The sequence below is a fragment of the Calidris pugnax genome, unplaced genomic scaffold, assembly GCF_001431845.1.
Source record: "Calidris pugnax isolate Ruff unplaced genomic scaffold, ASM143184v1 scaffold17, whole genome shotgun sequence".
NCBI lineage: Eukaryota > Metazoa > Chordata > Aves > Charadriiformes > Scolopacidae > Calidris > Calidris pugnax.
In genome coordinates this window covers 3,290,544-3,313,899 of record NW_015090794.1, presented here as the reverse complement: position 1 = coordinate 3,313,899, position 23,356 = coordinate 3,290,544, and the positions used below count along the sequence as shown (strand labels likewise).

General features: G+C 47.9%; 1 protein-coding gene across 6 annotated transcripts in view; it reads right to left on the bottom strand.

The window, feature by feature from the left end:
* TRAF7 (TNF receptor associated factor 7) overlaps window positions 1-23,356 on the bottom strand; it is a 44,194-nt gene that overhangs the window by 13,425 nt on the left and 7,413 nt on the right. For 3 of the 6 annotated variants that reach the window (XM_014936409.1, XM_014936411.1, XM_014936410.1), the window contains exons 2-6: window positions 13,136-13,254; window positions 12,832-12,889; window positions 11,574-11,665; window positions 2,531-2,647; window positions 1,101-1,193 (exon numbers count right to left, since the gene is read on the bottom strand). In XM_014936409.1, coding sequence (XP_014791895.1) covers window positions 1,101-1,193; window positions 2,531-2,647; window positions 11,574-11,665; window positions 12,832-12,889; window positions 13,136-13,216 — 441 coding nt within the window. In that variant the 5' untranslated portion in view covers window positions 13,217-13,254. Of the gene's footprint in view, window positions 1-1,100; window positions 1,194-2,530; window positions 2,648-2,971; window positions 3,124-11,573; window positions 11,666-12,831; window positions 12,890-13,135; window positions 13,255-14,143; window positions 14,163-23,356 lie in introns of those variants that run through there. The other 3 variants (XM_014936413.1, XM_014936415.1, XM_014936414.1) reach the window with 3 other exon arrangements.

Here is a 23,356-nt window from a genome sequence, read left to right as displayed (position 1 = left end):
TAGCAAATACAATCTACCATGCTAATGAATATAAAGAAAGGAACAAAGGCTGCAGCATTTCACCGGTCCCGAACTTGTCCCGTGGGTTCCCTGGAGCCTCCTCAGCCACATTCCCCTGCCAGAGGGCCAGCGCTTGGTAGCGGAACTGGAGAGGCTGCAAGCCACTCCCCAGAGCTGTTATCTGCTCACGGGGCCTTTTCCTGCCTGGCACAGCTGCATGGTGCTCTCTCCAGCACTGACTAACCAGGGACTACAAATGAAGCCAAATGAATTTGCTTCCTGCAGCACTTTTTTGTTTGTTTTTTTTTTCCATATTAACCAATAAATCTCACTGTCTCCGTGAAGAGCTGCTTACTGAAATGGTGCAGTTCCAACTTCCAGCACCTTTGGGGAGAGCACCCTCGTGGCAATAAACAATCCTGCTCTCTGCAGGAGAGCTCCATCCCAGCAATCAGAAGCACGTCATAAGCATCAGAGAGCCCCTCACAAAGCCATCTTTCTTCATGTGTAGCACAGAAGCAGAAATAATATACAGCTTCTATTAAATTCCAGAAAATGGAATCTAGAAGAATATTCATAACACTCTGTGCCTTTCATTAGAGGATCTCTAATCCCTTTGCAAGCATTAACTAAATGAAGCTTCAAGCCATTCTTGTTTTATAACAGTTTTTTCACAACTGAAGCGCAGCCGTTCCTGGGGTGCCCAGGAGGCAGCAGCACCCCACAGAGCCCTTCACGACAGGGAACGAGGAGTTTTAGACCTCGCTGAAGCCACACCAAGGGGACTGAGCATGGCCAGGATAGGGAGGCTGATAGTACAGCTCTGGGAAAAGCCTCCCAATTTTAAGCAAGCCCCAGGCCTCTCCAACAAACTGGCCAGTGCCCCCCACACCCCACTGCAGGCTGGTGCAGAATTGTGGGGAAATCTAACATGTTCATCAGCATCTCTGCTCCGACACTGGCCTGGCTTTCCCGGTGAGGGACCGCCTTGTCTTTGCTCACTCAGGCTGACAGTCACTGGGGACAGCCAGGGCTTGGCTAGAGCTCACGAAGGAAAACTGTGGAGTCCACGCTAACGACGTGGAAGAGTTCTGCCTTACCCCACAGGTTGTGATGACGGGATCCTTAAACACACTACAGCACAGTTGGCAGCACAGCTTCACAGACGGTTGTTCAGCAAACACCAGTGGCTCCTGAAGATGATGAGAGAAAGGGGACAGAGAGAGCACAAGGATTAGTCCAAATGCAAGAGCCTCCAGCTCTGCAGCAAGAACAAAACCACCCTCCAGCGGTGAGCTTCGGGGAACCTGGGGAACAGGGAACTAGGGTTTCATGATCTCAAAATAAACTTTTGTCTGGGTCTGCTGACCTCCAGTATGTAAGAGGCAGGGGAAGAATGAACTTGGGAATGGCTGGAGACCCTCAGCTCATCACAAACTGGGGGCCACCAGCACCTGGCAGTATCAGGACTTGAGCGAAAACTGCACAGACCAAATTCTTTGCCAGAGTGACTCAAGTCACGAGACCTGCATGAGCTGCACTGCCTGATACTTTTTCCTTGGTTGGACTGAACAGTGCATTGTCAAAAATGTCCCCTGTACTAAGCCTGAAGTTTAAAAGCAATTTTAAAACAGCTTGCCCTTTTGTATTTTTGAAACATCCTGAAGGAAGGGCTCCTTCATTCCCTTACAAACCAGAAACAATATTGTTTCTGCTGCAACTGGCCAATCTCTCCAGTTTTGTTTACCAACTAAGACTGCCGGAGCATGTGGTCCGAGCACGTCCTCAGTGAGAGGAGAGGCACAGCTCTCTGCTCCACCCTGGAGCGGGGCTTCACGTTTCGGAGCATTTCAAATCAATCACTGCAGTTTGGTCTGTCTTTTCATCCCCTGCCGCTCTCAGAACTGCAAACAAAACCCCCTGGGTTCCTAAATACGAAACACACGCTTTTATCCCAGATCTGTTGCAAAATGCCGCCTGACCTTTCATGCATCCAGTCTGGGGTTAGTTACTGGGTCACAAACTAAGCTCGGCTTAAAAGTGTAGTCCCCCAACAAAAGTCACATGTAGACAATTCCTTGTACCCTCCTGGGGCTTACAATCAAGTCAGTGGGGTGCCACGCAGCCCTAAATACAGGATGGGGCTCTGAATCAGTGGGGAATTGTATTAGTCTCGCTGCCTGGGGCTAGACCACCAGCCTGAAGACTTGCAACCCCCTACTGCTCTGCAGCAGAGCAAGGGAATTACACATGACTGCAAAGACTTACAGTTTTTCTGAGAAGCTGAAAAGCCTCACCATTGTCTCCTCTGTACATATAGGAAAACAGGACACAAAGAAGCAGAGTAACTTGCAGAAGTCAGTGGTAGAAACAAAATTAAAACCAGGAGTCCCGACAGCCAGGCTTTTAGTTGCCAGACATCACAAAAATCTGCCCACGGCAGCTCTATGTACTCACAAGAGTCCACTAAGTCACTCTTTTGACATTGAACTTCCTAATACTGCTCCTTCAGACAATCCCAAATACGTACTTGCTCCTCCTCTTCCTCATGGAGCGAGAACGTCGAGCGCAAGGACATGTTGGACTCAGAGTGCAATGAACGGACGGAGATAGCAGAGTCAGAGCGTCGTGGGGTGCTGATCGGAGGCTAGAAAGAGATAAAAAAATAGTTCTCATTATTGCAAATAATTCCCCCCGGCTCCAAAACCCTGTGCGCAGAGACATCAAGATCAGTCCCCCTTCCTTCACAAAACTCAGCTGCTCCATTTGTTCATCCACTCTTGCCAAGCTGCACCGAGTGGCCCCCAGAATGAGTGCATTTCGCTGCTGCGTGTCCTTCCCAGCAGCCGGTGACGCCGCACCGCGCTCACAGACAGGACAGGCACGGTGCAGGTTTAACGGACTAAACCAAGCTGGCATCTACATTCCAAGCACGTAATTTTCTCAAAGGTGCATTCGTTTGCATACTTACCGCATGCACCCGCATAGCAACGGTTTGGAAGAATTAATCCTTCGCAGAAAGCTTGGTAAATCTCCCCCAGAGACAGCTCCCAGCCTCTGCAATTTCTATAAGCTCTGCAGCAGCACTTGTTGTTTCACTCGCTGTTTAACTACTGCCAAATTTCCTTACGTCAGGGTGGAGACTTACTTCCTTACGTCAGGGTGGAAACTTCCTTCTATTCAATTCAGACTGGCTTTGTCACTTCGTGCTCGGGAGAGCTAAGTGGACATTGCATGCTCCAATCAAGGAAAATCCCCCTGGTTGCAGCGGCCTTGGGATTGGCTTCGAGGGAATGTCGGCGCCGGAATATTAACCAGCAGCACATCTCTAAGGGTGGAATATCAACCAGCAGCGCGTAGCCAAGCTGCAATCCAGCATCAAAGTGAAACTGGAGACTCTTCAGACCATGGGGTGATTGGATTTGGGGGGCTAGATCAGCTGGTAGTGCAGCCACTGCTGGGTTGCTCTGGAAGAGATGCAGACTGGGAAGAGCACAGAAAGAAGCAATAAAGGTCTTCAAGGAGCAGAACAGATGGGCTGACAAAAAAGTGGGAGAATGAAGCCACAAGCTTCAGACACAGGATCAAGAGATGACCAACGTCCAGGCTGCCTGCACCTGCACGTATCACACCTATACGTGGCTTGACTGTAGCCTACAACAGGCACAAACTCTTAAAGTGCTGTCTGGAAGCTTTGGAGATGGCTGACCCTGCTGCCCACTCAAAGAGGGACTCTCCCTGGCCCTGGATCAGGTCAGCCCTGGTGCTGTTCAGCCGTAACAGGAAAACAAGACTCTGATGCCCTGAGTTCCTGTTCTGCACTACCTTGTAAGCAAAACATTTTTTCCTCATGTTCAATCCAAACCTCCCGAGTCACATTTTATGTGCTCGCCCTGGGGAAAAGTAGGTAACATCAAACCCAAGGACAGACAAAAGCAATACAGGAGGCCAGTGGGGCAGTCAGGAGATTCAGCAATGAAAGTTGTAAGATGAGCTTCAGAGACTGCTGTTTTCCCCAGAAACAGGCTACGCTGCAGCCTGAGCACAGTCCTTGATGGGCTGCAGAAGAGGAGCAGATCAGGATCTTGCTGGTTCTTCACACTGCTCTGCTTCTTAATTTTTATGATACTGGAATCCTAGGAGCTCAGTAATGCTGTATCTGCTTAGAAGCCAAAGCATAAAGCTCTTTTTATTAAAGAAGGCATATTTATTGGCTAAATACGTAAATCTTGAGGAGAAATGCTTATAATGAGGTAAATCAATTTTATGTGTATCCATTAATTTTATTATTTTCCTCCACTAGTAACAGAAGTTATCAAAATAACAGGAATGACTGTGCATAGTTCCCATTCTGGAGGTGACAGAGAAATCAGGGCAGCAAAGGCAGGCTCTGCAGGGAGGCAGTTTTATCAAGACCAACATCCTGTGTTGATCACTGATGGAGAGGAGGGGGACTGCAGCCCACAAGCACTTCCAGGGGGCAAAGGTGTGAGACACAGCCTTGTGCAACACTGCGGGTTCAGAGACGTGTGTCCTGGCTGGGCTAATGCTGGTGTAAACTACAGAGGAGTGAAACCGATGTGCTAAGAAAGATCACTCCACTTGGGCTGTGGTGACAACATCGAATGGCAGAGGCTGTGCCCAGGTTGTGGGGGACCCACATGCACCAAAGCCAAGGAGCACCAGGCCCTGCCACAGGGGAGGGGTGGCACAAATGGCACAGCTTCGGCTAGGCTTGGATTTGGGAAGATCTGTCAGAAGGGACCCACTTCCCCACAGCTGTGCCAGGGCTATTTCTGCACGCAACATCAAGCCCATCTTCAAACAGTCCAAGGATGGCGTGCTCAAACATCTTTTGATGGAAGACAGAGAGCTTGTAGCTGGCCAGTAACTCACTCCAGCCTCTGGATCAGAGGTGAAGCCCCCTGTAAACCACTGAGACTTTGGACAGCCAGTCAGCTCTTCTTCCACATTTGTCCCAATATTCTGCTGTAACCTTTAGGTGCAGTTCCCATCACATCAGCTACAAAAGCAGCCTCCGTGTGAAGGCTCTAGTACAGTCCTTGTTCCCACTCCCTGTAGGCACAGCAAGGCTGGGAACCTGTGACAATGTTTACAGGAAGAATGACAGCAGCCGCTCAGTAATCCCTGCCTTGCACACAAAACACGCTGCTCTGCTTTTGGTTTCCTTAACAGAAGCTTTAAAAAGAAAGAAAGAGGGGTGATGGATGTCACGGGAGGGCTCTGACTCCTCTTCCAGCCGTCTCTCTGATGGCTGACAAGTCCTTAGCAGCTTCTGGAGAAGGGAAAATACCGTGACGTGGAAGGGAAAATCCCAGATTATTTCTTGAAACAGCAAAGGAAGCTTCCTATAAAAAGGTTAGTGAGTTTGTTTGCAGCAGCTGGCAGAGAAGGGCTGTGGTGCTTAATAAATCTTTCTCTGCTTCACTCTAACTAGGTGAAGTTAATCACTCCGTCCGTGACAACTGGCATAGTCGGCAGGATGTCAGGCGTTATCACTGATTATTTACGGAGGCATGGAGTGTACCCGAGTCCCAAATTCTCAGAGGATTGGGCTCGTGATAATTAATATATTTGGAAAGTTGTTGAAGAGCATTTAAAAGAAGTTAGAGGCCATACAAAGGATGGAAAAGATAAGAGAGTCATCTGCAAAATGTTAGGCACTTGTTTGGAAGCCGCATTTAGAGAGCAGGAGGGCAAATGAGTTACTCCTGTACGTTGAAAATAAACAACTGCGAGAACAACTGCAGGAACAAAAGGAGAAAATGCAAAAATTGGAACAAAAGGTTGAAATGATGCTTATACAGGCTCCCCACCCCCTGACATTGTACAGATTAAGAAATTAATAGTATCCCCTGAAGATTGGGATGGAGACATTTAGGGTGGTCCCAATAATAGCAAGTCAGAAGACGACGTTCCTTCATTCCCCACAGCTCCTCCTGAATATGAAGCCAGACCTGTTATCAAAACAGAAATAACTACAGGACCTCGGGGTGGTAATCCACGGAATACTACGCAAACCAGCCCCTGGGATCTGTTACAACTGTCAAATTTGCAAGAGAAATATAGCAGAAATGCTTGTGAATCTGAAACTCAGTATTTGTGGCGAGTGTGCTTAACTGGCGGAGATTGAATAATGTTAAGCCAGGATGAAGCCAGTGGGTACTGGGGTCCGGGAGTTATCTTAAATTTAGGACCCGACCCGGCAGATACACCCCATTCTATCACCAGCCGAGTAGCCTATTGGGCTGGAGGAGGTGACATTCTGGAGCGGGGGGAGCCCTCCCTAATCCCCATTGAATCTTTAAGTGAGCTACCTACAGCTATCACAAAAGCCGCCTGCATACAAGCCGTGCATGAAAAGGACAACATGATATTCCAAAACCAAACACACACTCACATAAAAACCAGCAAGAGCTCTGAGCACCAGAAGGAACTTTATGGGATGCTGACAATAAAGCTCTTTGCAATCTGGTGTCAAATTTATTTTAAGAAGTGTTGTAGCTCCATACTGCTGCTGACCCCAGTCTCCGCTAGTGCTTAACTTCAGCAACGATCCATTCGCTTGGAAGCTGAGTCTCCTAACCTGACAAAGTCTACTCCCTATGCTTTAATCTAAGTAGGAGCTTGTGGTTATGAGATGTGGCTGAAGCACTAGGAATAGGAGAAGATCAAGGCCTCAGAGCTATCTGTCCATTCACTGAGGTTTGCTTTCCTGTTCTTCATTTGATAGATTTAGCTGATTTAATTTTGCTTTACCTATGGCCTGTTGGATCACTGAATTTCCCCAAAAGAAGTTACTCAGAAGTGAGTGTGATGAATGAGAAAGGTGGGCACAAATTTGGGAAGTGCTTTTCTGCAAAGATATCGCAAGACATGGGAACGGTTTGTGTGAGAAGACCCCGATGATGTAATCCCCAGCAGCCGAGAACAGCCTGTGGTGTCCAACATCCCACTCTGCAGGTTTCAAATGTGCTCCCCGTGGTCAGAAGCCCCATCTGGAGGTGGAAAGAGGAATGGATTTTCTGGTCATAACTGCAGGGCCAGCTGTGCTGCTGGACGGTCCATCCAACACGCTCTGATCAAGACTGACTGGCCTCAGCCACAGCCAGACATCACTGACGGTAGCTGTGTTTTCTCCCAAGCTCAGAAGATCCAGAGCACACTGCTCACCTCGTGCGAGCACCTAAAGGTGCCAACCTAAAGCCCCAGGTCAGGAGCAGGTTCTGCTTCCCCAATGCACCAACCATGGGAGCAGCCACGAAACGCTGAGGCTGGTCCTGCCTCTGGTGCAGACATTTGCCTCTGACACAATGCAGTGCATGGGAATGTCGAGGGAGACAGAGAAGTCCAGAGGAGCACCTGACATCTCTCATTTGACAGATAATCAGCTCAGCCAGACATCAGGGGGGTTCCTGGCAACACCTACCATGCCATCGTCCTCATCTCGTGGGGAGTAGGTGAGTGTGCTGGAGGAGGATGGGGTCCGACGATGCTGTTTAAAAGTATTGGTCCCGTCAGCTTTTGGGGGGCTAGATCAGCTGGTAGTGCAGCCACTGCTGGGTTGCTCTGGAAGAGATGCAGACTGGGAAGAGCACAGAAAGAAGCAATAAAGGTCTTCAAGGAGCAGAACAGATGGGCTGACAAAAAAGTGGGAGAATGAAGCCACAAGCTTCAGACACAGGATCAAGAGATGACCAACGTCCAGGCTGCCTGCACCTGCACGTATCACACCTATACGTGGCTTGACTGTAGCCTACAACAGGCACAAACTCTTAAAGTGCTGTCTGGAAGCTTTGGAGATGGCTGGCCCTGCTGCCCACTCAAAGAGGGACTCTCCCTGGCCCTGGATCAGGTCAGCCCTGGTGCTGTTCAGCCGTAACAGGAAAACAAGACTCTGATGCCCTGAGTTCCTGTTCTGCACTACCTTGTAAGCAAAACATTTTTTCCTCCTGTTCAATCCAAACCTCCCGAGTCACATTTTATGTGCTCGCCCTGGGGAAAAGTAGGTAACATCAAACCCAAGGACAGACAAAAGCAATACAGGAGGCCAGTGGGGCAGTCAGGAGATTCAGCAATGAAAGTTGTAAGATGAGCTTCAGAGACTGCTGTTTTCCCCAGAAACAGGCTACGCTGCAGCCTGAGCACAGTCCTTGATGGGCTGCAGAAGAGGAGCAGATCAGGATATTGCTGGTTCTTCACACTGCTCTGCTTCTTAATTTTTATGATACTGGAATCCTAGGAGCTCAGTAATGCTGTATCTGCTTAGAAGCCAAAGCATAAAGCTCTTTTTATTAAAGAAGGCATATTTATTGGCTAAATACGTAAACCTTGAGGAGAAATGCTTATAATGAGGTAAATCAATTTTATGTGTATCCATTAATTTTATTATTTTCCTCCACTAGTAACAGAAGTTATCAAAATAACAGGAATGACTGTGCATAGTTCCCATTCTGGAGGTGACAGAGAAATCAGGGCAGCAAAGGCAGGCTCTGCAGGGAGGCAGTTTTATCAAGACCAACATCCTGTGTTGATCACTGATGGAGAGGAGGGGGACTGCAGCCCACAAGCACTTCCAGGGGGCAAAGGTGTGAGACACAGCCTTGTGCAACACTGCGGGTTCAGAGACGTGTGTCCTGGCTGGGCTAATGCTGGTGTAAACTACAGAGGAGTGAAACCGATGTGCTAAGAAAGATCACTCCACTTGGGCTGTGGTGACAACATCGAATGGCAGAGGCTGTGCCCAGGTTGTGGGGGACCCACATGCACCAAAGCCAAGGAGCACCAGGCCCTGCCACAGGGGAGGGGTGGCACAAATGGCACAGCTTCGGCTAGGCTTGGATTTGGGAAGATCTGTCAGAAGGGACCCACTTCCCCACAGCTGTGCCAGGGCTATTTCTGCACGCAACATCAAGCCCATCTTCAAACAGTCCAAGGATGGCGTGCTCAAACATCTTTTGATGGAAGACAGAGAGCTTGTAGCTGGCCAGTAACTCACTCCAGCCTCTGGATCAGAGGTGAAGCCCCCTGTAAACCACTGAGACTTTGGACAGCCAGTCAGCTCTTCTTCCACATTTGTCCCAATATTCTGCTGTAACCTTTAGGTGCAGTTCCCATCACATCAGCTACAAAAGCAGCCTCCGTGTGAAGGCTCTAGTACAGTCCTTGTTCCCACTCCCTGTAGGCACAGCAAGGCTGGGAACCTGTGACAATGTTTACAGGAAGAATGACAGCAGCCGCTCAGTAATCCCTGCCTTGCACACAAAACACGCTGCTCTGCTTTTGGTTTCCTTAACAGAAGCTTTAAAAAGAAAGAAAGAGGGGTGATGGATGTCACGGGAGGGCTCTGACTCCTCTTCCAGCCGTCTCTCTGATGGCTGACAAGTCCTTAGCAGCTTCTGGAGAAGGGAAAATACCGTGACGTGGAAGGGAAAATCCCAGATTATTTCTTGAAAAAGCAAAGGAAGCTTCCTATAAAAAGGTTAGTGAGTTTGTTTGCAGCAGCTGGCAGAGAAGGGCTGTGGTGCTTAATAAATCTTTCTCTGCTTCACTCTAACTAGGTGAAGTTAATCACTCCGTCCGTGACAACTGGCGTAGTCGGCAGGATGTCAGGCGTTATCACTGATTATTTACGGAGGCATGGAGTGTACCCGAGTCCCAAATTCTCAGAGGATTGGGCTCGTGATAATTAATATATTTGGAAAGTTGTTGAAGAGCATTTAAAAGAAGTTAGAGGCCATACAAAGGATGGAAAAGATAAGAGAGTCATCTGCAAAATGTTAGGCACTTGTTTGGAAGCCGCATTTAGAGAGCAGGAGGGCAAATGAGTTACTCCTGTACGTTGAAAATAAACAACTGCGAGAACAACTGCAGGAACAAAAGGAGAAAATGCAAAAATTGGAACAAAAGGTTGAAATGATGCTTATACAGGCTCCCCACCCCCTGACATTGTACAGATTAAGAAATTAATAGTATCCCCTGAAGATTGGGATGGAGACATTTAGGGTGGTCCCAATAATAGCAAGTCAGAAGACGACGTTCCTTCATTCCCCACAGCTCTTCCTGAATATGAAGCCAGACCTGTTATCAAAACAGAAATAACTACAGGACCTCGGGGTGGTAATCCACGGAATACTACGCAAACCAGCCCCTGGGATCTGTTACAACTGTCAAATTTGCAAGAGAAATATAGCAGAAATGCTTGTGAATCTGAAACTCAGTATTTGTGGCGAGTGTGCTTAACTGGCGGAGATTGAATAATGTTAAGCCAGGATGAAGCCAGTGGGTACTGGGGTCCAGGAGTTATCTTAAATTTAGGACCCGACCCGGCAGATACACCCCATTCTATCACCAGCCGAGTAGCTTATTGGGCTGGAGGAGTTGACATTCTGGAGCGGGGTGAGCCCTCCCTAATCCCCATTGAATCTTTAAGTGAGCTACCTACAGCTATCACAAAAGCCGCCTGCATACAAGCCGTGCATGAAAAGGACAACATGATATTCCAAAACCAAACACACACTCACATAAAAACCAGCAAGAGCTCTGAGCACCAGAAGGAACTTTATGGGATGCTGAGAATAAAGCTCTTTGCAATCTGGTGTCAAATTTATTTTAAGAAGTGTTGTAGCTCCATACTGCTGCTGACCCCAGTCTCCGCTAGTGCTTAACTTCAGCAACGATCCATTCGCTTGGAAGCTGAGTCTCCTAACCTGACAAAGTCTACTCCCTATGCTTTAATCTAAGTAGGAGCTTGTGGTTATGAGATGTGGCTGAAGCACTAGGAATAGGAGAAGATCAAGGCCTCAGAGCTATCTGTCCATTCACTGAGGTTTGCTTTCCTGTTCTTCATTTGATAGATTTAGCTGATTTAATTTTGCTTTACCTATGGCCTGTTGGATCACTGAATTTCCCCAAAAGAAGTTACTCAGAAGTGAGTGTGATGAATGAGAAAGGTGGGCACAAATTTGGGAAGTGCTTTTCTGCAAAGATATCGCAAGACATGGGAACGGTTTGTGTGAGAAGACCCCGATGATGTAATCCCCAGCAGCCGAGAACAGCCTGTGGTGTCCAACATCCCACTCTGCAGGTTTCAAATGTGCTCCCCGTGGTCAGAAGCCCCATCTGGAGGTGGAAAGAGGAATGGATTTTCTGGTCATAACTGCAGGGCCAGCTGTGCTGCTGGACGGTCCATCCAACACGCTCTGATCAAGACTGACTGGCCTCAGCCACAGCCAGACATCACTGACGGTAGCTGTGTTTTCTCCCAAGCTCAGAAGATCCAGAGCACACTGCTCACCTCGTGCGAGCACCTAAAGGTGCCAACCTAAAGCCCCAGGTCAGGAGCAGGTTCTGCTTCCCCAGTGCACCAACCATGGGAGCAGCCAGGGAACGCTGAGGCTGGTCCTGCCTCTGGTGCAGACATTTGCCTCTGACACAATGCAGTGCATGGGGATGTCGAGGGAGACAGAGAAGTCCAGAGGAGCACCTGACATCTCTCATTTGACAGATAATCAGCTCAGCCAGACATCAGGGGGGTTCCTGGCAACACCTACCATGCCATCGTCCTCATCTCGTGGGGAGTAGGTGAGTGTGCTGGAGGAGGATGGGGTCCGACGATGCTGTTTAAAAGTATTGGTCCCGTCAGCTTTAAAGCAAATAAAAAAAACAAACAAACAAACAAAAAATTAAAAGCAAGCGCTTAGGTTCCTCAGGAATATTTCTGAGCTACAGGTCAGTCCCCGTAGTTGTAAGTGTTCCTTGGAAAAACCTATGGATTCCCCATCTCCAGTTCTTGACCTGGACATATCAGTGCAGGCAGAACAACCCTGATCTCTGATAGCTTCCTGAAATGCACGCAGCCCTTTGCGGGCAGCTTGCCCAGAAAAGAACACAGATAACATTCTACCAGGTCCATAGGTTAAAATTATTATTAAAAGGAAACCTTATACTCCCACGTATTTCAGTAACCAACAGAAATTGTTTCAATCAAGGAAGGTCTGGATGTTCTTGTAGCACAAGCAAAGGGTGCTAAATTAAACTGGAGATATTTGTTTAAAGATCACATTACTGACGTCTATAACATTTTGAACGTAAAGATTCAGGAGTCAAAAAATATATAGATACCAGAGTGCTGTACAAACGTAATTCAAACATTTCCTCCAGGCAGACATTCATTTCCTTATCTAAATCAGTGTCAAGTGCCACAGTTTATCTTTACTAAAGTACGGGTATTTTTATTCCAAAATGAAAACAGATCTCCTCCTACATTCACACCACATGTCAGGGCTCAGCTTCCTCACCTGCTGGGCTTTGAGGAGCAAAGCACCAGAATTTTAAATGGGCATGTACGCTTGCACCTCCTCCTGTCTGAGTTAAAAATGGCCATGGGGGTTTTACCAAAGTGTCCAGAGTAACACACAGTCAGGCACAGAGTGAAGATGGGAATTTTCAGTGCTCGTAATGATTGCGTGAGAATTTACAGAGATAAATAAGATTTGGGACTGAGCTCTGTATCGAGTCCTGTTGTACTACCCTAACTTCAGCAAGGGCTTCCCAGTGGTACTGTTAAGTCTGACTAATGGGAGAAAATTTCTGTGCATGCTCATTTCCATCACGCCTGGTGATCAGATGCCATGATTAAATAACACTTGGGCTGCAGAATACTAAAAACAGCACCTCAGCACCTGTCTCTAATGAACACAGCGATTCTCCCAATCTTTTTATGACCTGTAAAACAACAACAACAACAAAAAACAGCAGGAATCACACGCAGAGCTCTGGGGAGAAGCTCTATGCATGAAATACACTCACCCTTTGTGATGGTTGTCACAGCAGAGTAGGCTGGACCAAAAGTTGTTTCCATTCTTGTCTGAAATATTGACAAAATGAAGGTCAGTGCGTATCACTTCAGCACAGCCCAAAGGCTTGTTACCCTTCCTGAACTGGTGAAAAAACGTACATATATATTCCCAACTTCTATCTGTGGATATTGTGATTTTTAATAGGCAAGAAAGTACCATATTTTCAAAAGTCATCTTCATTTTCTTAAAAGAAAGGATGAGAACATAAGGAGCAGCCCTAGCCCCTATCCTCTGCCACCACCACCGAGCCTTACCCCGTTAGTATTTTCGGAAGTAGTGATGTTTGTTGTGCCACTGGAGAAACGATTGTAGCGAGCGTTCTTGTTTGAGCTCATAATCTAGGCCAGCATTTGTTAGTCATGGGAAGTTTGCTCTGCGGAAGAAGAAAGACAGAAAGAGAGTTAAGTTCATGGTACATATTTTCCTGTGCTCAGAGAACAATCTCCTGTAGCATTAAGTCCAAGTATGTACCTAAGCTCACATAAACCTGGATTTTCAGAAGCAAGATGCAAGGTCAAAGTCAGGTTTCCTCAAATCATTCCTGGATGAGTGTTCAGCATTTTCTATAGATATGGTATCTTTTAAAATGACCTTTTAATCAAATACTGGAATACCCATAATCATTAGCTGTTTTACAAGCACACAACTGTTTTAAGAGCAGATGAGACTTCTCAGGAGACTACTCTAAGACAAGACAGCATTCCACTGATCACCATACACATCAATATTTTAAAAATTAGCCTATGTACCAGCTGTGACTGACAGCCCCAGCAAAGAAGAGTCCTATGCAGGCTCTGTATCCCCAGTCGGAGCGTAATTCAGAAAGCACGTTACTTGCTTCTTCCCAAACCCCTTTGCACAGAGCAGTGATTAATAAGCAGGGTCCTAAAAGGGAGCCCCCTCCACAAGACACAGCGACGGCAAGCACAGAACAGACTGTACTGTTGGGGCCTTAGCGATACTGAATGAATACCAGGGTTTGTGAACCAAGGCCATGAGCTAAAACTAAAGGATACAGTTGCAATTTAAGTTAGCAGAAAAGTAAGAAAATGTGGATGGGAAAATGCTGATAGCAAGAATAATACGCATATAGCATCTTTTTAGACTAACCAATCACTTAAGGATTAAGGGCGCGTGGACAACGCGTGCTACCCAATCAAGCTGGCTCTATCTTGCGTGCTCGGCGCGTGATCGCGTGTACAGGAGAACAGAAAGAATATATAAGAACGCAGCCTGTTTAATAAAGTTGGATTTGAACTTGCATCATACTGGTGCGTCGTTCTTTCCCGCTCGCTAGAACGGCGCGCAGCATCTGGTGACCCCGACGTGATGATGAAAGGGTGATTAGAACACCACACTGCGGAGCAAGCCAGGATCCTGCTGCCAGCAGAGAAATAAGCTGGGCGCCCAAAGAAAGGCGAAGTCGTGCACGGCTGACCGGTGAGTCAGGAAACTTAGCAGGCTGGGAAATGCTGCATCAGCAGTAGAACAAGCAATTATTAATAGTTTAATGAAGTTAGCAGAAAAAACTGAAACACAGATATCAAAAACTGATTTAGTTGAATTATTGCTTTAGAGTCGGCAAAAAGGACTCTTGGTTACAATTCAGGACGCTTATGATATTTTTTTTTTTGGGATACGGCAGCACAAGCAGCATTACATACTCGTATCTTGCAATTGTCAAAAAATGCTGGTTTAACTGCATTCCTTGCACTTCCGCAATTGAATGCACCTAACCCACCATACACAAAAATTTCCCAGGGACCGAACGAGTCTTTTCTTGCCTTTGTAGACAGATTGAGGGAAGCTATCGAAATTGCCCCTAATGTAACACCAGAATTAAAAGCAGTATTAACCAAGGAGATTGCCATTCAGAATGCCAATGCTACCTGTAAACAGTTAATTTCAAGTCTACCCCCAGGGGCATCCATTACTCAAATAATAGAAGCATGCTCTAGGGCTCCCTATGTGGAAGAAGAAACTAGAGCAAAAATACATGCTTCTGCGTTAGCAACAGCTCTTAGAACAGAAAGAAGGGCTGGGAATGGGAACAGAAATTCAAAGCCAAGATGTTATCAATGTGGTCAAGAAGGTCATGTTAAGCGAATGTGCCCTTGTACCCGTAAGCCAGGAAACCAGAACTCTTTGAATGGTAATTGTGCTCAATGCGGTAAATTTGGACATAAAGCGACTGATTGTCGCTCGAAATTTCGAAAAGACGGAACTCCGCTGACTGGAGGCATCTGTCAGGGAAACTGGCAAAGCCGTGCACCGAGGGACGCAGCATACAAATATCACAGAATCACAGAATCTTCTAGGTTGGAAGGGACCTTAAAGATCATCTTGTCCAACCATCAACCTAACTGACAAAAATAGACACCCACACAACAAACAAGGAACATCATCACTAAACCATACCTCCCAGCACTTCATCAACCCGTCTTTTGAACACCTCCAGGGATGGTGCCTCAACCACCTCCCTGGGCAGCCCATTCCAATGGCTGATAACCCTTTCAGTGAAAAAAATTTTCCTAATATCCAGCCTGAACCTCCCCTGGCGCAACTTGAGGCCATTTCCTCTTGTCCTGTCGCCTGTGACTTGAGAAAAGAGACCGACCCCCACCTCTCTACACCCTCCTTTCAGGTAGTTGTAGAGAGCAATAAGGTCTCCCCTCAGCCTCCTCTTCTCCAGGCTGAATAACCCCAGCTCCCTCAGCCTCTCCTCATAAGACTTATTCTCCAGACCCCTCACCATCTTTGTCGCCCTTCTCTGGACCCGCTCCAGTACCTCAATGTCTTTTTTATGGTAGGGGGCCCAAAACTGGACACAGTACTCAAGGTGAGGCCTCACCAGTGCCCAGTACAGGAAACAGGAAACAGACAGAGTCGCGGCTGTCTCGACGAACTGCCATCCGCCACAAGAGGGAGCGCGGGAGTCGATTTGGCCGTTGCAGAACCAGTAAACATTGTCGATTCTGCGGTACATGTACTTCCTTCCAATGGATCTGGACCTTTGGGACACAATTTATCAGCTCTTTTAATAGGTCGATCGTCTGCATCAAAGCAAGGAATCTTTGTATTTCCAGGATGTATAGATGCTGATTATACAGGGCCAATTGGAATCATGGTGCAATGCTTTGCACCCCCAGTTCATATTCCTGTGGGCAGTGTTATTGCTCAATTAATTCCCTTTAGAGCATGTGTCCCAAACCCGGGTGACGGAGGATTTGGATCAACAGGAACCCCTAATGTTGCTTTTTGCCAAGTGCTAGGTGCTGAGAGACCGAAAAGAAGGGTCACTGTGACAGGACCTGATGGGAACAGTATAAATAATGTGTTAATGATGATGGATACAGGTGCTGATGTTACAGTAATTCCGGTTGCCTCCTGGCCAACGGCTTGGGAACTTGAAGAACAGAAAGAATATATAAGAACGCAGCCTGTTTAATAAAGTTGGATTTGAACTTGCATCATACTGGTGTGTCGTTCTTTCCCGCTCGCTAGAATGGCGCGCAGCACTGTACCATGGCAGGCAGAGGGATTTTGGCAGAGCCTACAGACACAAGTCTGATCTTTCAGTGTGCTGGGGAACTCTGAGTGGATGGAGGGCAGAAAAAGTCTCTGGATGTAAAGCTACACCAGTAAAACCCTTATCCCATTAACTGGGAGGCTCAGGCTGAGCTGGCCTGGACTCCAGAGCCCAGGGAGTTTGTTCACTCACAGCTTTACAGCTCAGGCCACCTTCCAAGAAAGACATTCAGTCTTTGCTTTAGCACAAGGGGTTGTGACTGCCTTCCTCCCTCCAGGAACACCCACCCCCAGAAGGAAGCAACGGTGCCCTGGGAACTCAGCAGCTCCACATCCTTGTCAGATAGGGTGGCAGAAAGAGGTCCCTCCAAGGGAGCTTCTTTCCCAGACAGGCTGTGCCAGCCTTTCTGGCACTTCCAGCCAAGGAAACCAAAGCCTAAACATCCCCAGAAATTAAGGCTGCCTCATATTCAAAAGGGTGATGAGCACAGACCTCGTCCCGTTCCTGTGATGAACTCAGCGGGAGTTTTGCTATTTAATTCAGAAGCCCTCGGCTGTACTGCTGAACACAAAAGCCAGGGCTAGATCTTAGCCGAAAGCAAAAATCCCATGTTTGATTTAGTTGTATTTGCATTAAAGGAATCCTTTCCATCACAGTCAAGGTCAAGGAAACCATGAAATAAAACTTACTTCAAGTAACGTGTTTGCGATTCTGAATCTCACTCCCAGTTTCTGGTCAGAACCAACCAGCAAAATCTGGACCATCAGCCAGAAAGAGAAACCCTCTCTCCCCTAGAAGTCAGCAGAGGGGCTCGTTTCTCTTCCTCCATTGTTTACAGTTTTTTTACTAGGTTCAAGTTTGCAAAGTCAAGTATTACACAATAATAATCTGCAGAAACACATGGAGTTTGCTGTCTTTAACCTCTGTTGAAACCTGATCCTGGCTTCAGGGCACAAAATTATGCTGTTGTCCCAGCAAATCTGACGAGATGCTCTCAAAGAGTTTCCTTCGGAGCCATGGGAAGGAGCTGCACCTCCTCTCTGCCATCATAAGGAGATGCTTCTGGCTTGAGCAGAAGTTCCATCAGAGAAGACTAGGGTTCAGCAGGGCACTGAGCTCTGCTCCCAAGCTGCCCCTTCATCCCTGCAGCTAAAAGGTACTGCTGGCACTTGCAGGCTGTCCCAGGCTGGCCACGGGGACGGGGACTCTGTGCTCCAGGAACAAGCTGCTCAGGAAGGATCCTGATTAAGACACCCCTTTCTGTCCAAGGTATAGTTAAGTCTTGGTACTCTCACTGCCAGCAGCGGAGTCCAAGGGCTAAACAGACAGACCAGACAGACATCTGCAGTGAGGACACACAGGCCAAAAACGGTTTACTAAGACAACCCAAATCCCTTTTTGCAGGATGGGAGCCATTCACCAGGGAAGAGTGCCTGGGAAGAAACACCCCACAGACACTTGCAATCAGTCCCTGCTTCTGGCCCTGGCAAAGATGGCACTGCTCTGGTCAGGCTTTCAAACTCACATTTTGGTGCCCACATTTCTAGCTTTTGGGGAGATGAAGAAGCATCTTGGGTGTTTCTAGCAATTGGCTTTATCTAAGGGTGACAAGTCCTAAAACTCCAAGCTCTTTCTAAAAGAGACCACTGTGATTTCACTGCTTTACAGAAAGGGAAACTGAGGCTCACAGAGACACAATCACACAACGTGGCTGTGACCTGGGACCTTCCCAGGGCTTCCTTAGTCCCATCCCAAGAGTATACCCACCTCCCTGGCGAGCCCCAGCGTGGGGCTGCTGCACATGGGGCCGGTGTCATCCTGCACTAACATTTCAAACACTGTGAAGGTGATGCTGGGGATGTCCTCGACCAGTGTTCTGCAAATGGCCAACAGCCCAGCCACGTCTGACACAACACTTGGTGTTGCTCACTCGCTGGGGGTCTTCAGGCCAGCAGAGCACAGCAGCAGCACAGCCCAGGGAATCACCGCCCAGGTCTAAACTCTCGAAAAAAGTTACAGTCTAAAACTAAAACCAAAAACCCCAACAAAAAAAAAAGCCCAAACAAACAAAACCCTCAAAACCAAACCCAAGACCATCTTAAAAACAGGGATCTGGATAATGTTTTCCACACATTTGAAAGCGCTGTCCTGGCTGTTTGCAAATGCCAGATCCCTAAGGAGATGCTAAGCAGAGTTGCTGGAGTTGTCTCAAGAACAGCAGGAATGAAGTAGTGTTGTGCTGCTGCATCATGGAGACCTGCCGAGTTTAAAGCTGGGCTCCAGCAAGCAGAGAAGAGAAGTTTGGCATTGGCCATCAGGATCCTTTTATTCCTTTCAGTAGTTTGTTACAGCAGACAGCAGAAGGGACAGGGAGGGTGGGCAGCGGGAAAGAGGGAAGAGAAAGCCTTTTGGGTAATACACTGGCTGTGGGCCCCTGAGATCTGAACCCCATTCAGCCCCTCACAACCTTGGGAAAGCCACTGGGGCTCTCTGCTTCCTCCCTGCAGTCTCTTTAGTCCTCTTTAACCTCTCTAAAGTCTCTTTAGTTTATCTCTTCTGCACAGCGTTTCTGGACGACAAAGCTCAAAGATGAAAGAATCTTCATGTGGATATCTGTGCAGCATCTGGCACAAAAGGGTCTTCACCTTCGCTGGGACCCCCAGATGATGCAGCCCTCATAAATAACACACAGCAAGTACTTCCCTAAGTGATGACAGGCTGCCACATTTCCCGTGATTTCACGTTTCAAGGTTGCATTATCTCATGTCTAATAACATGCACGTATCCCTACAGCTCCATATGTCTAATGATACAGCTAAGTTCACCAATCTCCTCTGGAGAAGGGATTCAGCATCCTCTTCCTCCTCCCACGTTAGGGTGGAAATAGAGGGACTTCCTTTCCAGAAGAGCCATGAATTCATGATTTCTTCAGAGAACCTCAGCAGCATCTACCCAAACACCCTCTGTTTTGCACTACTCCCAAGACAAGAGCAGGGATATGCTTCCACCTCACCCATCATGACAGCACTAAGGAATCTGGCATATCAAATATTCCTACTGGGGGTTTAAGGCAGACAGCGTCTCCCAGATGGAAAGAGAGGAAGCCCATCCTTATGGAGGATTGCAGGCTGTCTGGAAACACAGGCAAAAGCTTCACTCCCCTTTCATTTTCATGTATTGCCTTCAAATATAACAGATGGAGACTCAAAAAAGCAATGGGAAAGCACTCGCTTTGTACCATAAAGAGACAGGAAAAAACAAGAATGAGGACAAGTAACGGTTTGTGTAGTTTTGTAATATCATTAAACATAGGATCAGATGTGCAACAAACAGGCACTTGAGCTACTGCCATCAGTGAGTTATGGCCTGCCAGCCAAGGATAAGCACGACCCTTTAAATAACTGCCTTTGAAACTCCTGTGCAGGATAGGAGGTGTCCACCGTGGTGTGATCACTGCTGGTGTGACCCAGCGGGCCACAGAACTGCTTACTGGTGAAATGCATTCAGGAGGCACATCTCCAGTTTCCTCACTGAAACGGATGCAAAACGCCTTCCAGCTTCAACAGATCTTGGATAAATCCAAAGCGAGGAAGGGAATGCAGGCTGGAATACAGGGATTTTCCACTCATGGTTTAGAAGCATGTCCTGTGCTCTGCAGCTTGGCTGAGCAACCTACCTGCAAGCAGCAGCAGGGAGCCTGCTTCGTGTCTTCTCTGAACAGAAACCAGAGGAATGCAAGCAATGGAAAAAATGTCGAGTGGAATATCAGCCAGGCTGCAGAACACCAGCCACCACATGAATATCTGATTTCAGCCCAAATCCCTGCAACCACCATATACAGGAAGCATTTCAACAGAGCAGACATCTCTCCAGAGCACTGTCTGACAGCTCCTTCACATCTCAAGCTCTTTTCCAAAAGGTAGTGAGAAAGGCCTTTTCCAACTGTTATCAAAGAAGTTAAAAGGAGGCAGAAAAGAGCTGGCATTGTCAACATCAATACCAGCTTCCTACAGCACTTGGGAAAATCACCACCAGATCTCTGAACCTCGGCTTGGCATCTGAACGCTGCCAGCCACATTGTCCTGTGCTCCCAGGCCCAGGGGACAAGCATCCCTCCCAGGTGGCTGGTGTTCCTCCTTGGGGGACCCTGCACTGGCCATGGGGAGCTCCTGCCCCTGGTCTGAGAACAGACAGAGGTCCTCAGCCTGCGGGGTCTGAGCAGAACCGTGCCCTGAGGAGATAGAGACTACGACACAGTGAAAGTATCAAATATTTTGTATTACAAAACACACACGCTCTGTGGCCTAGAAGGAAAAAAAAATCCTTCCTAGAAGGAATCCTTTGGGCTGCTAAGTCCTTCTCAGAGGCCCAAATACAAAGGGGCTCCAGAAATACTCTGAGCATCTTCAGCAGCTGCACAGACAATCAGATGAAAAACCCTCATGCTGGAAACATTCTCCCAATCTTCCAGCCCAGGACACTACAGGGTCAGGTTATGATTTACAGCAAAAGAGATTGCAGAGGCACCCTGACACGTGCAGTGAGAAGACAGGCTCCACTTGCTCTAAAACGACAAGAACTGTTGAAAGAACGTGTATGTCCTGACAGCACAACAGCACAGGGCTGCCCTTTAAACCAGAGAGGCACGTGTGGACCCACACATCTGGAGATCAGCTTGGGAATCCAGCCTGTGATCCAGACTCTCCTTGCCTGGAGTTAATTTTTATTATCTTTTTTTTAAAAAAAAAAAGAAAAAACATGCAACTTTAGTGGTTTTGACATTAAAAAAAAGAGGGGGAGAAGCCTAGCCTGGAAAAAGGAAGCTGTGGGGATCCACGATGTGCTAAATCACACAGCTGATAGTAACCAGATGCGAGGGAGAAGAAAGGGCAGGTTTCAGCATTTGCACACCACAGGAATCAGCTCAGGCTTTTGAGACTCAGCAAGAAGAAAAAGCCTTAAGATTCCTACTTTAGTACTCCAGGCAAGGAAAAATCCAACCACCAGTGGTTGCGGAGATAGCAGGAGAAATCAGTGCTCTCTCCCCCCACTGCGGAGGCCAACAGGATCAGCAACAGAGTGGTTTTATGCTGACTGCTTCAGGCTGCTGCCAACCCCATCACTGCAGCTCAAATCAGGGAGGGGAGGCACCCCCAGGACCACTGGCCCTGCTAATACTCTGGCCCACACTGAAGAGTTTGCCCACAAGAGGAGTCTGGCAGGAGTCTGTCTCACCACCCTCATTTTTACTGTGAGGGTGGTGAGACACTGGAACAGGTTGCCCAGGGAAGTTGTGGATGCCCCATCCCTGGAGGTGTTCAAGGCCAGGCTGGATGTGGCCTTGAGCAACCTGCTCTAGTGGGAGGTGTCCCTGCCCATGGCAGGGGGGTTGGAACTAGATGATCTTTGAGGTCCCTTCCAACCCAAACCATTCTATGATTCTATGACTGGCACAGGTACCTCAAAGGGTCTCCTGTCCTCTCAGCCACCAAAGTGCACACAAAAAAGGTCCTTACAACCAACCTCAAGATGAAGGCCAAGACTTTGATGGGGCACGTGGCTTGAGGAGAAGGTATCTCGTTCTTCACAAACATCACAACCTGCCTGATCCCAGTTAGGAGCCCGTTTCTCACGCGGGAACTACACTATTGCTGGCACAATGGCAACTGTGGGGTTTGTGCTCCAGCTGCTCTCCAGGGTGAGACGTGGGGATGGCATCGGATCCCAGAGGTGACACGTGGCACCGCTGGGGAGCGGCTGGCAGACACAACGCCCTGCACGCCCAGCGTCTCTCTGCCAAGAAACCTGTGTGCCTTACGCAGTCAACAGCCCGTAAAGCTCAGCAACACGACTTACGTCTGCTCCCTTCTTCCTCTTTTCCCTCTTCAGTTCGTGGAAGCTGTCTTTAAGGTTATTCACCCCTGCGGAAACTGCTGGGCTGGCAAAAACCAGGCACAGCAGGAGCGTTTGCTGGAGAGTGAGGCCAATGTGCACAGCTGCCTCATGAGAAAGGCAGGCACGGGGTTATCCTGCTCCAGCTGGGGAAAGGCTGTGGATGATGTGAATTTCTTTATTTCACAACCTGGGTATTTACGGCATAAGACACAAGCTTCTGTTTTTCTTACACCAGCGCAGCCGGAAGGGGAAGGCTCCAGCAGCCCAGCTCAGGGGGACAGGGGCAAGAGGGGCAAGGCAAGTGGGGACCCAAAGCAGGGGTGTGTGTTTGTGGCCTACAGCCCCTTCCTCGGGTGCATCGCAAGCTCTCACACAGCCAGGGATCTCCTGGGGGAGGTAACAGGGCTGATAAATCCAGTCCAGTAGCTCCATCCACCTTGCCCTTCTAGAGCACCAAGGTGTTGTCCACACTTTCTATCTGTGAACCAATTCTCAGTGGCCAACAGTAACCTGCAAGGGAACGTCTCCGACCAAAGCATAAGTGAGACAAGATTCATCAGCTCAAATGCAAACTCTTCTCCAAAGACAACCCTGGGACAGTCACACTGGCTTTCTTGGCCTTTATCTCTGGTGGAAACAGCACTCATTTCATAAGCGCTTGCAAACTACACTAACAGGGCTTAAAGAATGTGATGATGAGGACTTATCAGCATCTAGTCTGACTTGTAAATCATGAGCCATAAGAACGTGCGTGAGCTACAGCAGATCAATGAGACAGACATATCTCAGGGCAGTCACAGGACGGGAAGTACAGGGTGGAGTTCAATGGTCACTCCTCAGGTTAGACAGACTACGCAAGGGCTCCCCCAGGAAACACTGCTGAATAAGCTTTTCCAAGATCACAGATGAAGATGTTGAATAACGAGCGAGCAGTGGAATCACCAAGTTTGCAGACAACACTAAGCTCTTTTGGTAGTCATCTACCATATTGATGGTGAGGAACTCAAGAAGAACCTCACAAAGCTGAGAAGACATGAAAGCTGCAGATGAG